This window comes from Somniosus microcephalus, chromosome 11 (genome assembly GCF_052327205.1).
Source record: "Somniosus microcephalus isolate GS21.2 chromosome 11, FLI_Smic_1.0, whole genome shotgun sequence".
In the NCBI taxonomy this organism is placed as follows: domain Eukaryota; kingdom Metazoa; phylum Chordata; class Chondrichthyes; order Squaliformes; family Somniosidae; genus Somniosus; species Somniosus microcephalus.
Window position 1 is genome coordinate 1181791 of NC_140997.1, and position 15576 is coordinate 1197366.

A 15576-nucleotide genomic window follows, 5' to 3' on the forward strand; every position below is an offset into this window, starting at 1 on the left:
CTCCATAATCCCTCACGGTTGACAGTGTCGAAGGCCTTTGTGAGGTCAAAGAAGGCCATGTACAGCGGATGGTGCTGTTCCCGGCATTTCTCTTGTAATTGGCGCGCGGTGAAGATCATGTCCATTGTGCCCCTTAGTGGGCAGAATCCGCATTGCGACTCTGGGAGGAGCTCTTCAGCCACTGGGAGAAGGCGATTAAGGAGGATTCTTGCGGTAACCTTCCCTGTGGCAGACAGCAGGGAAACTCCTCTGTAATTACCGCAATCGGACTTATCACCTTTCTTGAAGATGGCCACAACACCGTGAGCTCTTATCTTGTGCAGTAACCTTTTATGCAGCACCTTATCGAATGCCTTCTGGAAATCCAAATACACTACATCTACTGGTTCCCCTTTATCTACCCTGCTCGTTACATCCTCAAAGAACTCTACATCGGCTGTAGCCCAGGGTGCGATTGAGCGGCCTACTCCCAGGCCCCCACCTACGCTGCTCTGAAGCAGTCCCTGGGGTGAATCTCCTCCCCAGTATTCCTGCCCCCGCTATGCACTGCCCACTTGGTGTTTTCTCACAAATGGCTGCAGTGGAGATTCAGCAATGTGGGGCAGTGCAGGCGCTGACTGAGGGCCTCTCTCCTGCCAATTGCTGCATCTCATTCTCAGTTACGTTTTATTTATATAGACTCACAACATATCATGCTACTCGAACCCCTCGATTAGATTCCAGCCTATAACTCACTCCTGAGCAGCCTTCAAAGGATATATAAAGGTTGTAAAAACCATAGTTCTCAGGTAAGTGGGATGAGTTTGGGAAGATTCTGTTGTGTCTCCTTGTGTTCTTTTACTATAAATAATACAGACACTTTTAGCTCATTTTAGTTACTGCTTTTACTAGCTGTATTTCTGCTTTGTTTCTGTGCTGCCGCATGGTGCGGAGTGATACAAGATGTCCGACGCTGCACTGTGCACTGCCCGTGCACAGTGTGCCACATAGCAATATAACTACACCATACCAAAGTAGTTCCATACCATAGTAGTTCCATTTAACGATGTGATACTATAACAATGTAACATCCCTCTTTCTCAAAAAACTAAAACATGAAATTTAACAATTTAAATTAACAAATATTATATCTAAACTATTATTATCAACTACAAAGAATCGTGAGGTTTTTTTTTTTATTTGCAATATCGCTCAGGTGGTTGGATGTTGTCCCTCCATCTTGTGGATTTGGTGGTGACCATTCCTCTCTGCGGTGTTTTGGTGTGTTCCGCTCTCGTTATTGTTGTTGCTGTCGCCTTTGCAGTTGGAGTGTGCATGCTCGTGGTTGTTTGATTTGTAGCGCTTGTTTCTTGTGTTGTGCTGCTTGTGGTAGCTGGTGTTGTCAATGTTGCTGATGTTGTCTGCTGCTTATCCAGTTCAGGTGAAGGCTTGATGTGGAGTCTGTTCCATCTGTATTGGTTACCAGGTTCAGTCTCTACGAAGTAGGATCTTGGAGTATCAGCTTTTCCAATGGCCTTGGCTGGATTCCAGGTTTTCAACACTGGGTCTTGCACATGCACTGATTGTCCATTCAGCAATTCTGGTAGCGTCTTTGCATGTTTATCGTAATGTTTGCTTCCTACGATTTGTGCTTCTGCCAGCTTTTGTCTGAAGTCCTCCTGGTCCTGGGGAGGATGTATTTTTGCTGGTAGTGTAGTCTTAAACTTCCTCCCATTCAGCAATTCCGCAGGTGATTTCATGTCTGCTTTCAGTGGTGTTGATCTGAGTGATAGGAGGGCAAGGTCTTGGTCTTCCCCCATCTCAATTCAATTTAATTCAAATCGCTTTATTGGCATGATAAGGTACATCTTATGTTGCCAAAGCATCGAAAAACATTTATGGTTGAACACATAAACGCAGATCTATTCATACATTGTATAAACAGATATATCCCTGAGTGTATAAATATACATTCGTATAATTTGTATATACTCTTTTCTTAGGTTTACTGGTTGTCCCTCTGCTTATGGCAAGCTGTAACATAGTGTGCCGCTAAGGTTACACAGTTTCTCTGTTCCCCTAGTAGGTATGGGAGTTTTTGGTCGTCATTCAAATTTCTGAATTCAGGGCATATTTGTGTGAATTTTTGGTAGAAATTCTCCCTGATGCCCTGATATTTTCCACAAGCTGTGAGGAAGTGCATCTCTGTCTCCACCACTCCCTGACTGCAGTGAGAGCATATCCTGTCCTCTCTTGGCAGCCGGGTCTGTCTGTGTCTGCCTTTTTCGATGGCCAGGCTATGTTCACTAAGTCTGTACCTTGTCAAGGTTTTTCTCAGTTTGCTATCCTTTACCATCTCACTACTTTTGATGAGAGTTCTCTTGACAGTCTGGATCTGTCTTTCGATGAACCCGTGTCCCCTTGGGAAATGTGGGGATGAGGTTACTATTTTGAACCCATACTTTTCTGCCAGAGCTCTGAATTCACTCGATGTGAACTGGGTTCTGTTGTGTATGTAACCGTTTACCTTTAAGGGAACTATAGAATGTAACCGTTCGCCTTTAAGAGCACTACTTTAGGGTGGCACTATCTATTGGCTCATGTATACTGTAATACCGATAGTGACCACACCAGTATATAAGGGTTGTGATACGTTAACTAGGGCAGAATCGCCCGAGCCTCTGAATAGTAAAGACGTGTTTTATTTTGTTAACAGTGGAGTCTGTGATTATTTATAATACAACCCACAGACTTAACATTGGCGACGAGTCAGGATTCGAACCCTGCGGCAGTTGTTCCATGGCGGCTTCGTCCGAAGACAGGACGTTGAAGAGAGGTTTCAATCCTCACCAGTCTGGAACCGACAGGCTGGAAGCGACAGGCATTAGGACCCTGAAGCCTCCATAACCTCGTGGGTAAGCCGCAGCGTTGGCTGCAAAGACAGTGCCACCGATCGGGAGATAAGGGCGATCGCAATCCCTGATAAGAGCCGCGGTGAAACGCGCGAGCGGGTAAGCCAGAGCCCGGGAGGGAGCGAGCAAGATCCGCGCGAGCGGGTGAGCCAGAGGCCGGGGCCCGCTTTCAAGTGCGAGGCGCAGCCGGGCCATCGATCGCATCCGCTGATAAGAGCCGCACTCGGGCTGAAAGACAGCGTCGGGGGACGGGCGAAGACCGTCAAGCGCGGGAAAACCGCCATTGAAGTGGGCGGGGAGAGCGAGAAGCGCGGGAAAGCCACCATTTTTCGCGGGAAAACCGCTGGGGAAGAAGGCAGAAGCGGGAAACCGCCATCTTAGAAAATTAATTAGAATTTTCAGAAACAAGAAATAAGTAAAGCAATACTTGTGGTGTTCTCAAGAAGAGAAGAAAATTAATAATAAGTAAAGAAATACTTGTGCTGTTCTCGGAAAGAGAAGAAGATGCCTAAGCGAGGAAATATTAATGATTTTAATGCTGAAATAGAAGACAGGGCCACGTATGGGGAACGCATAGGAATATATTGCGTAGCCATATACGCCAAGGCAATAACTTTGTTAAATTCGATGGGAGCAAAAACATACGGGCTCTTGAAACATCTAATAGCACCAGTTAAACCAGTGGACCAGACCTTCGAAGAGATCGTAGCAGTGCTGAAGGATCAAATTACTGCAAGCATTTCCAAATGCTACCGTTGTGGAAAGACAACGCACGACCAGAATCAGTGCTGGTTTAAGAATCAAGAGTGCAGGAAATGTGGCAAACTGGGTCACATCGCGAAGGTATGCAGGTCCAGAAAGAAGACCAACAAACAAAGGAAGCCACCACCACAAGAAAAGTACAACAAGGTGCATCAGGTGGCTGAAAAGAGTTCAGACGAACAAAATTCAGACTCAGGCCCAAACAGCCAGGAGTTGGATAGTCTGAGAATCCACAATGTGGGTAAAGTAACTGATCTACAGACGATCTGGGTCACACTAAAAATAGCTGGAGTCCAAGTACGAATGGAGCTGGACACGGGATCAGCTGTATCAGTCATCAACCAAAAGGACTACCACCGACTATTCTCTCACATACCCTTAAGAAATACCAAGTTCGTATTACAGACATACACGGGGCATCGCGTATACCCCATGGGGAAAATAAGAGTCAAGGTGAGAGATAGGGGTAAAGTACACCCAAGAATGAATTTGTACGTACTACCTGAGGGAGGACCACCACTTCTAGGACGGGAGTGGATCAAGAAAATAGACATGGAATGGCACTACCGACAAGCAATGACGAGTGAGGACTCGGTGCAGACAAGCAGCTCAGACTCTGAGCCGGAAGACGATAAGTCCAGCTTATGTATGAAAAACAAGGTTAACATTAACTCACGGACTAAGGTTGGAAAATCGATGGCGTGCATAAAGACAGAGAATTCTGAGTCTGTTCAAGCTACAGACATATGCATTACGGAGGAACACCGGGCTCGAACTCAACGCTATTTCAAAGTACAACAACAATTAGAACAATTAAGTTACCGCCTCGTACAAGAGATGAAAACAATGAAAAAGTTCTATGACACCGAATGGGAGAGTCTGGAAAGACAACAGAACCTACTGGCTCAAGCAGAGAGCGACCATAGAGCCATCGTGACCAATTACCGATCACATCTCCCTGATGATGTTCAGGGGTTAGAATATTTGCATGATCTAGAGATACAGCAGAAGGGCAAATCACGCTGCACTGAGGATTTTGTTCTGCAATTAGAGACGGAGCTAGTGCAGGCAAAGTTAAGAGAAGTTGAATCACAGGGTGCTCTTAAGGAGATGCAGAAACAAATCTTGGACATGGAAAAGAGAAACGCTTCTTTACCTGATGAGAATAATGTGGCCATGTTGCAAGAGGAGCTTATAGGGGCGAAACTGAAAGAAGCTAAGCAAAGGATGTTGGAACTTGAAACGCAGAACCAAATCAGCGGTAATCAGCTATGTCAAGCAGAGAAGGAGTGCAAGGGTCTACATGAGAAGGTGCAATATCTCTCAGCCCAAAATAAGGGACTACTCACTCAGTTAAATGAAAGTAAACGGGAAATGGCTGAGATGGACTGCAAGAATAAAGAAGAGTTGATGGCAGTGAGACTTCGAGAGGCAGATAGCATAGCAGCCTTGGCTGAACTCCAACAGGAAATTGCGAAAGAAACAAATGAAGAGGAATCTTCAGGAAGCCAGGATTTTATTCCAGTTCTTCTCTACGACTCCTTACAAGCAGAGTGCGAGAAGTTGAAAAAACAGTATGAACAGGCCCAGACTACAATTCTGGAGGGGGTTAACTCAGCAACCTCCGAAAAGCTAGTTTCGTTGGAAGTATATGAGCAACTAAAGGTTGAACATGAGCAAGAAGTCCAAAGGCTGCAGGAAATTCTTGAGGAGCTCAGGGCCAAGACAGACTCATCGGTAGAAGTTCCATACATAGATGAGGATGTAGAGGTGAAAGACATGGCAGAACTCATAAAAATATGGAAGGAAGCCCAAGACAAATATGAGGCGGCAATTACCGAGGTTGACCGACTTGAAGAACAGTTTCAACTGGGAATGGGCCCTGAACATGAGCTAGAGAGCATCGAGGCGCAACTTCTCCAAGCACTGGAAGCCAAAGTACAAGAGGAAGAGAAGATGAAAGCATTGGAGAAAATGATGGATGAAATGGAGGAGTACGCTGAATTACGTCCAGGGGAACAGGAGAATGGGGAAACAGCTACTTCAGTAGAAGGATTAAATAGCCTGATAACGAAATCCCTGAAGGAAGGGAAAGGATTGAACGCACAAATGAGGCCAGGAGGGAAGGAAGGGCAGACATCCGAGGAAGAGCAGGATGAATATGATTGCTTGAAGAAGGGTTTTGACCTGTTGAGTGACACCGAATGTTATGAGGATGTGGTCTGCCCAAATTGTGATGGGAACTCCCAAAGTGCTGAAATCCTGAGGAAGCACTTAAGGTCTAAGGAACATAGAGAGTTGGTGGCGCTACAGATGGCAGCCGGGAAAAGAGCTCGGAGAGTTTCAAAAAGGCAGAAAAGAAAAAGAAGAAGCAGAAAATAATAACTGTTTAAAATATTATTACTTCTACTACCTCAGTCCGAACACTACGAAAGGTGCTAAATTTGTAAAAAAAATCCAGGGACATTATCAAGACAGCCAGTGGGTTGTATAAGTCCGCACTGCTGGTTCAACAGGACGAAAGTACAAGCTGTTAAAAAAAAAAAAAAAAGGCTATGGAGGATGCTGTCTGGAACGAATTAATACCAGAGACTGAATTTATGAACTGTTCCCACAGAGACTGAACCTGTAAACTGATTCCACTGAGAGTATGTTTGTAAACTGTTATATGACGTTGACTCCATTGAGAGTATATCTGTAAATTGTTATATGACGTTGACTCCATCGAGAGTATATCTGCAAACTGTTTATATAAAGTTGAAGATTGTATGTTTAACGGGATTCTGTAAGTAATAAGCTAGGAAGGGAGGAGTGTTGTGTATGTAACCGTTTACCTTTAAGGGAACTATAGAATGTAACCGTTCGCCTTTAAGAGCACTACTTTAGGGTGGCACTATCTATTGGCTCATGTATACTGTAATACCGATAGTGACCACACCAGTATATAAGGGTTGTGATACGTTAACTAGGGCAGAATCGCCCGAGCCTCTGAATAGTAAAGACGTGTTTTATTTTGTTAACAGTGGAGTCTGTGATTATTTATAATACAACCCACAGACTTAACAGGTTCCATTGTCACAGATTACCTTTTCCGGGATTCCTTGTTCAGCAAACAAGCTCTTTGCAATCCTGGTGGTAGTTGTGGCTCTCAAGTCTTTCATCCTCCTCACAAAAGGAAACTTGGAATAGTAATCTGCCACTATGAGATACCATTCTTGATTGCACATGAAGAGATCTGCCCCAACAGTGTGCCATGGTCTTGACGGTATTTCACTAGGTATCATCTCCTCTTTCTGTTGTGCATTTCTGTATTTCTGGCATATACCACATGCAGAGACCATCTGTTCGATATTTTTGTACATGCCTATCCAGTATACAGCTGATCTGGCTCTCAGCTTGCATTTTTCCATTCCCATGTGGCCTTCATGTATGAGATGGAGAAGTTGTGTCTGCATCGTCTTTGGCACGATGATCCTTGATCCAGCAAGGAGAATACCGTCTTCTACTGCAATATCGTCTTTAATCGTCCAGTATTGACGAATTGTCGCCTGTACCTGCTGGATTCTCTCCGGCCACCCCTGTATTACTTGTTGTGTGAGTAGTTGCAACTCCTCATCTTTGCTAGTCTCATCTCTGGTTTGACTGAGCTTTGTAGGGGTAACATTCACTAGGTGGTGGATTTTTGCTGTTAGGCCCTCCACCTCGTGTTTCTCATATGGTGACAATCGAGACAACGCATCTGCTAGCACCATTTCCTTTCCTGACTTATATTTAAGCGTGAAGTCATAGCTTTGGATCCTTAGAAGTAGTCTTTGCAGTCTTGCAGGCGCTTTGCACAGATTCTTCTTATAGATCTGTTCTAGTGGACGATGGTCACTCTCTATTGTAAATCGCCTGCCATATAGGTATGTATGGAATTTCTCGCATCCGTACACTACTGCTAATAGTTCTCTTTCTGTGTTGGCGTATCTCGTCTCGGCTGACGTCAAGGCCTTTGATGCGAAAGCTATCGGCTTTCCTTCCTGCACCAGAGCTGCCCCAGTCCTCTGGTAGAAGCGTCTACTTGCAGAGTGACTGGTTTTCTTCTGTCATAATATGACAGACTTGTTTCTTTGCACAACAGTTCTTTAAGTTGTTTGAAATTCCTTTCGTGTGATTCAGACCACTGGTATTCGGCGTCTTCTTTCAATAGCTCTCTGAGATTTGTTGTATGTTCCGACATGTGTGGGATGAAAGAACTCATGTATTGGACCAAGCCGAGGTAACTCCTCAGCTCTTTCTTATCTTTGGGTGGTTTCATTTCAGCAATCGCTGCAATCTTCTCTGGATTTGGCTTGACTCCCTCTGGTGTATAAATCATACCGAAGAATTGGCAATCCTTGACTTTAACTATGCACTTATCTGCATTTAACTTGATGCCAGCCTTCCTGGTACTCTCCATGGCCTCATGTAGGTGCATGTCATGGTCTCTTTCATCTGCTCCATAGATCTGAACATCATCAGCTATTCCTATAGCTCCTTCACAGCCTCTGTATGTCTCGTCTATTTTCTGTTGAAAGATATCTTGACTGACCTTTAGCCCGAATGGTAGCCGCAGGAATTTGTAACGCCCAAATGGTGTGTTGAATGTTGTCAGTGTTGTTGATTCCTCATCCAACTTCATGTTCCAATATCCATTTCTGGCATCTAGTTTTGAGAAAACCTTGGCTCCTGCCAGTGATGGTGTAATCTCCTCTAGCGTTGGGGTGGGATAGTGGTCCCTCTTTATTGCCTGGTTTAGATCTTTGGGGTCCAAACATATTCTGAGACGCCCGTTTGGCTTTTCTCGTACCACAATTGAGTTTACCCAGTCTGTGGGTTCAGTGACCTTTACGATCACTCCCTTTTCTTCCATCTCCTTTAGCTCTCTTTCAAGCTTTGTCTTCAGCTCGATGGGTACTTTTCGTGGAGCATGGATAACGGGCTTTACCTCTGGATCGATGGTGATGTGGTATTGGAAATCTCCGAAACATCCCACTGTATCATCGAAACATTCCGGATACATGTCTATCAAGTCTTTTTTACTCTTGATTTGTGGGCAGTTCTCCAGTGGGGTGTTGCTGTCTATCTTCAGTGGCGTTTCCGTCAGCTCGTGATGCACTGAGATCAATCTCAACTTCTCGCAGCTGTTTAATCCCAGGATCGCTGGCCCCTCAGTGTCGGTGACATAGAACATGCAGTTGATGTTCTTTCTTTTATGTGTCCCTTTGATAAAGGTTATTCCGAGTTGTTTAATCTCACTCCCCCCGTATGCTGTCAGCGTGACATTACTTGCCTTTAAACAACCATTTTTCGGGTAGCCATCTTCTCTCAGGTTTTCGGGAAAGATCTGCTGGTACAGTCTCAATGGGAGAATGTTGCTCTGAGCCCCTGTGTCCAGCTTCAACTTAAAGTTGATGGTTTTGGGCCGACCTTTGATCTTTTTTTTGATTTGGATGATGGTGTGCAATTCTCTCCTCGGAGTATTTTCCACTCTGGACATCTCGTGAAGCTGTATCTTTATGGTTTCGATGTTTAGTGCATTGTCGTGATCATCATCATCATCCTGCTCATCCATGGCATGGATATTGTGTTTCTTTCTCTGGTTCTGCTGTCCGCCTTTGTTTTTGATGTATGTTCCTTCTTTCTTCATTCTACACCTCTTTTCCCAGTGGTTTAGTTTGCCACATGCATTGCAGCTTGTTCTATATGCTGGACATTTCCTCTTGTCTGTGTAATCGTGCGGTCTTCCACAATTTCTGCACATGTTTCCCCCGTTGTCATGTGCATGTCTTTGTGTGTGGTACTTTTCTCTCACTGCATCCACTCTGTTGTCCGTCTCAGAAGCCGTCCGCATGTCAACTGTTTGAGAAATCAGCGTTTTCATTTGCTGCTTCATGGCTTCATGAGCTCTCGCAGTATCTACAGCCTCTGTTATTCCGAGCTTTTCTTTTCCTATCAGGGCTTTTTGTACCTCTACATGTGCTGACCCCCATATTAGCTGGTCCACAAGCTTTTCTTCCATTTCCTTAAATTTACACTTGCTGGCTTCATTTCTCAGCCTTGTTAGGAAATTGTCAGCTGTTTCACTGGGTTCCTGTCTTAGACTCTGGAATTTGTATCTGTGTATATGGTGATTGGATTTAGGCTCTAGATGGTTGCTGAATTTATCAAAAATTGTCGCAGGGTTTTCATTTTCGTCTTCAGTCAAACTCCAGCTATTATACAAATCTAGGCCTTTTTCTCCTGTCCACAACAGAATGTAACTAACCTTTTCCTCGTTGGTAGCACCCTTCAGGAAGCTTTTGAATGTAAGCTCACATTTCTGTTTGAACTTGCGGAATGCTTCTACTATATCGTCGGCTTCCCAGTTCATGAGGGGTTGCATTTGCACAGTCGTCATTTTAGTTTCCCGTACGATTCACTCTCAAATCACCGCAGACATCAGCACTCACAATCAGCTCATAAAATCACTTTTCGTCTTATTCGTAGTTCGTATAGCACAATTTTTTTTACTCACTTATACCGCTGCCACCATGTTGTGTCTCCTTGTGTTCTTTTACTATAAATAATACAGACACTTTTAGCTCATTTTAGTTACTGCTTTTACCAGCTGTATTCTTGCCTTGTTACAGTGCTGCCGCATGATGCGGAGTGATACAAGATGTCCGACGCTGCACTGTGCACTGCCCGTGCACAGTGTGCCACATAGCAATATAACTACACCATACCAAAGTAGTTCCATACCAAAGTAGTTCCATTTAACGATGTGATACTATAACAATGTAACAGATTCCAACCTAGTTTCCATGTAAAAACAAAACTAAAAACTGCCCCATTGTAGTATTAATTGACGTTAAATTGACAGCTCCCCCAGAGAGGTGACCAGGATGGTGCAGCAGAGAGACACTCTCCAAAGTTAGGAGGGGGGGTTAAGGCACATTGTTTGGGCAGAATAACCCATGCCATAGGTGATATGGGGGTGCTTGATGCTGACTCACGGTCTCCAGTGGTAACTATTCCTCCCTTCAGCCTGATCAGGCGGAAATCTCAGCCAAGACCACAGGAGGAACAGACTCAAATAACAACAGAAAATGCTGGAAAAACTCAGCAGGCCAGGCAACATCCGTGGAGAGAGAAATAGAGTCAACGTTTCAGGTCGAAACCCTTTGTCAAGACTGAAAAAGCACAGGAAATGGAACAAATTAAAAGGCCAGTTTGGAGGCTGGGAGATGTTATTTCGGATTTCCAGCATCTGCAGTATTTTGCTAACAGACTCAAGGTTGAGGCAAAGCATGTAAGCAGAGCTCCACCTGGTGGCCAGGTATGGTACTGAGCCACACAGGTCCCAGCTTTAATCCCTGGCTTCTGAGAGGTGATCTCAGCCAGAATGGTGATTGTTGTGTTTTAATTGGCCTGATTCTCCTGGATTACAAAGGAGAAAGGTCAGTGCTCCTTCTGATTGCTAACCAACACGTCCTGTTGGAAGCTGCGTGCGTGTGTGTGTGTGTGTGCGTGCATGTTTGCATGTGTGTGCACGTGTGAATGTCAGGTGAGGACAGGATTAGACTCCCATAGTCAAATAGTCTGCTAGGTCACTGACTAGGCTCATGCATGAAACTGTCCCCTGGGCTTAGGGATCAGAGGGCTGCGGTGCTCATTGGAGCCCAGAGGAAGGAGAGGAGAAAGTAAGAGGAGGGGAGGAAACTCCCAGCAACTGAGGTGCCTCACGGTATCTGCTGACAATGTTCTTCTTACAGATACTGAGATTTATGGGTGATCCCCAACTCAACGGAGCTCAGGAAATCCTCTTTGGTGATTACATAGCCCAGATGGGGCTGGCTAACTCCAGTCTGCGAGATGAAATCCTCGCTCAAATAGCCAATCAGGTGTGGAGAAACGTCAATGATAAGAATGCAGAAAGAGGCTGGCTCTTACTGGCTACGTGCCTCAGTTGTTTTGCCCCTTCTTCCAAGATGGACAAGTACCTGCTGAAGTGAGTACAGTATTGTGTGAGACCGGCGGGGGCTGGGCTGTGGACACCAGCGGGGACTGGGCTGTGGACACCAGCGGGGACTGGGCTGTGGACACCGGCGGGGACTGGGCTGTGGACACCGGCGGGGACTGGGCTGTGGACACCGGCGGGGACTGGGCTGTGGACACCGGCGGGGACTGGGCTGTGGACACCGGCAGGGACTGGGCTGTGGACACCGGCGGGGACTGGGCTGTGGACACCGGCGGGGACTGGGCTGTGGACACCGGCGGGGACTGGGCTGTGGACACCGGCGGGGACTGGGCTGTGGACACCGGCGGGGACTGGGCTGTGGACACCGGCGGGGACTGGGCTGTGGACACCGGCAGGGACACCGGTGGGGACTGGGCTGTGGACACCGGCAGGGACACCGGCGGGGACTGGGCTGTGGACACCGGCAGGGACACCGGCGGGGACTGGGCTGTGGACACCGGCAGGGACACCGGCGGGGACTGGGCTGTGGACACCAGCGGGGACTGGGCTGTGGACACCGGCGGGGACTGGGCTGTGGACACTGGCGGGGACTGGGCTGTGGACACCGGCGGGGACTGGGCTGTGGACACCGGCGGGGACTGGGCTGTGGACACCGGCGGGGACACCAGCAGGGACTGGACTGTGGACACCGGCGGGGACTGGGCTGTGGACACTGGTGGGGACTGGGCTGTGGACACCGGCGGGGGATCGGCTGGGGACACCGGCGGGGACTGGGCTGTGGACACCGGCGGGGACTGGGCTGTGGACACCAGCGGGGACACCGGCGGGGACTGGACTGTGGACACCGGTGGGGACAGGGCTGTGGACACCGGCGGGGACTGGGCTGTGGACACCGGCGGGGGATCGGCTGGGGACACCGGCGGGGACTGGGCTGTGGACACCGGTGGGGACTGGGCTGTGGACACCGGCGGGGACTGAGCTGTGGACACCGGCAGGGACTGGGCTGTGGACACCGGCGGGGACTGAGCTGTGGACACCGGCGGGGACTGGGCTGTGGACACCGGCGGGGACTGGGCTGTGGACACCGGCGGGGACTGGGCTGTGGACACCGGCGGGGACTGGGCTGTGGACACCGGTGGGGACTGGGCTGTGGACACCGGCGGGGACTGGGCTGTGGACACCGGCGGGGACTGAGCTGTGGACACCGGCGGGGACTGGGCTGTGGACACCGGCGGGGACTGAGCTGTGGACACCGGCGGGGACTGGGCTGTGGACACCGGCGGGGACTGGGCTGTGGACACCGGCGGGGACTGAGCTGGGGTCACGGGGCCAGAGGACACCAGCGGGGGCTGGGCTGGGGTCACGGGGCCAGAGGACACCGGCGGGGGCTGGGCTGGGGTCATGGGGCCAGAGGACACCAGCAGGGGCTGGGCTGGGGTCACGGGGCCAGAGGACACCGGCGGGGGCTGGGCTCTGGACACCGGCGGGGACTGAGCTGGGGTCACGGGGCCAGGGGTCACTGCAAGAAACCATGAAGGTTGTCCAAATCTGTAGCATTTTTTTTTAACAAATCCTGTCATGTTTTTGATTTTGTCAGTCTTCTCTTTGCTGACATACAGTTCCACAAGTAATGGCAGCTCTCCAGAACCCCACCAATCGCCCTTCTTTGTGTGTGAGCTTTGCCTTTAAGTGTTGGCAGACTATTCAACTCTGGGAGCATCACAGCCAAGTCTGCTGCTGAGCTGTGCAGACGTGCGCACACACTATCCAGCAGTCAGGAGTGACGAACCTGGCAGGTCCTTCCAACCCCTAGGGAAGGGCACTGAGGCTCATTTTACCAGCTATGGGATTTTTAAAAGTGTTTTGAAAGTGAGACTGCTTTCTTTAAAGGTATTGTCACAGTTTTGGGTTTTATGCCAGATATTCTACTTGGGTTCAGCATCAACAGCCATTCTGGCAGAGCAGACCCCGCAGCCATCGTCTGCCCAATATCCAGGTCACACATAGCAAGAAGTAGAAACATAGAAGATAGGAGCAGGAGTCGGCCATTCGGCCCCTCGAGCCTGCTCCGCCATTCAATGAGATCATGGCTGATCATCCAAATTCAGTACCCTGTCCCTGCCTTCTCCTCATATACCTTGATCCCTTTAGCCTTAAGAAATATATCTAACTCCTTCTTGAATATATTTAATGAATTGGCCTCCACTGCCTTCTGTGGTAGAGAATTCCACAGGTTCACCACTCTCTGGGTGAAGAAATTCCTCCTCATCTCAGTCCTAAATGGTTTACCCCTTATCCTTAGACTGATAGCAACATTTGGAGGTGCTGGGGATTGAACCCAGGACTTCATACATGCGAAGCATGCGCTCTACCACTGAGCTACATCCCCAAGTAGGGGTGGAGCAGTGAACCGTTGCCGCTCGCTGCAGCGTCCCCTGTGACTGTTCTGTGTATTCAGTATGAGGGTCAAAGCACACCATCAGGCTGAGATTCACACTCTAGGAACAATTTACTTAACAGTAAACAGGTAAATAAACAGCACTCGGTTGAGGGAGGAAAATCACCTACAGACCCTCCCCCACCCTCTCTCTCCCACTCACACCTCCTCCCCCTTAATCTCCCCCGCCCCTCCCCTCCCCACCCCTTCTCCTCTACCGACCCTCCCACACCCCCTACCTCTCACCCACCCCCTACCTCTCGCCCACCCCCTCCCCTACTGCTGCAGGGGCTGGCGATTCTGTGTGGCCTGAGGACTCCTCCCGGCCTAAGTTGGGAATCCAGCGAGTCCTGGAACCACCCTGTGGTGTAGTTTGTCTGGACATGGGGAGGTGGGCGGATGAAATAGGGGGAGTTAGAAATTAACCATGCCCTTCCTACATTGTCATTCTCTCTGCCTTTGTCCAACAGGTTTGTGTCAGATCACGCTTACAATGGGTTTAAGTCTGTGTGTCAGCACAGGCTGATGCAGGCAATGCGAAAGGCCAACTACGGCCCTGAGGGAGCCAGAAGCTACCCACCATGCCTCCTGGAGTGGACAGGCAACAAGAGGAGGGCCAACATTGCTTTGCAGCTCACCTGCTTTGATGGTGAGCACAGATTCTACCAAACGTACAGGCTCGCTTCATGTTGTCTAAAGCTCCTCACACTGGAAATAAATAAGAGGGTGTGCAACATTTCACCGGGATTGAGCATGTCTGGGGGAACCAAATCTGCAAATCCAGTTCTTGGAGTTTGGAACCCCAGTGTGGGTTAATGCTCTCCAGCAATTCCGTTTCACTCAAAGCCAGAACCCTTGGTCACGAATCCTTGGTCACCATGTGAGGTGGGAGAGTAATGGGACATCAGCAACTGTGCTCAATGCTGCACAGAATCATTGCCTGTTACTCTGCTGGAGCATTCTATGTTCCCTTTGCAGCGGTCTGGAGGTCCCGCGCAGCCGGCTCACTGGCTTTCGAATGGGAAAAAACACGCATGTGTGGAAATTTGAATGGGCCGCGTAGCCCGTTAAAGGGGCCATGCACCCAAACAAAAGGAACATTGGTGACAGGCCATTCTGCCCATCAAGTCTGCACTAGTGCTTTTCTCCACTTGAGCCAGCCAGTCTAATCCAAATCTCTCCCACTCACTCCCCGTACTATACAATATTCTTTTTCTCAAATGTGGCAGAGAATTACTCATTTGAACCACCTTCTCTGCATTGAACTCTTTTTAGAAGAGTTGAATAAATATTTCCCTCTTCAGTCCGGCTTTTTTCAGACACTCCACGGTAAACAGGCACTTCCAATCCCAGAAAACCGGCAGTTCCAATCCCAGAAAACCGGCACTTTCAATCCCCAGAAACTGGAACTTCCAATCCCCGGGAAACCGGCACTTCCAAGTCTCAACAATCCTCTGTTGAAAAATGTTTTCTAATAACCTCTCTCTTCGATCTGTTGTCGA

At 48.3% G+C, this 15576-nt stretch overlaps 1 protein-coding gene and 1 non-coding gene across 2 annotated transcripts in view; one reads left to right on the plus strand and one right to left on the minus strand.

Moving 5' to 3' along the window:
• myo15aa (myosin XVAa) overlaps positions 1–15576 on the plus strand; it is a 581049-nt gene that overhangs the window by 355226 nt on the left and 210247 nt on the right. The window contains 2 exon segments of the mRNA XM_086002218.1: positions 11432–11667; positions 14545–14723. Coding sequence (XP_085858344.1) covers positions 11432–11667; positions 14545–14723 — 415 coding nt within the window.
• trnaa-cgc (transfer RNA alanine (anticodon CGC)) lies at positions 13955–14026 on the minus strand. The gene has a single exon. It is a non-coding gene; the product is annotated as a tRNA-Ala (tRNA).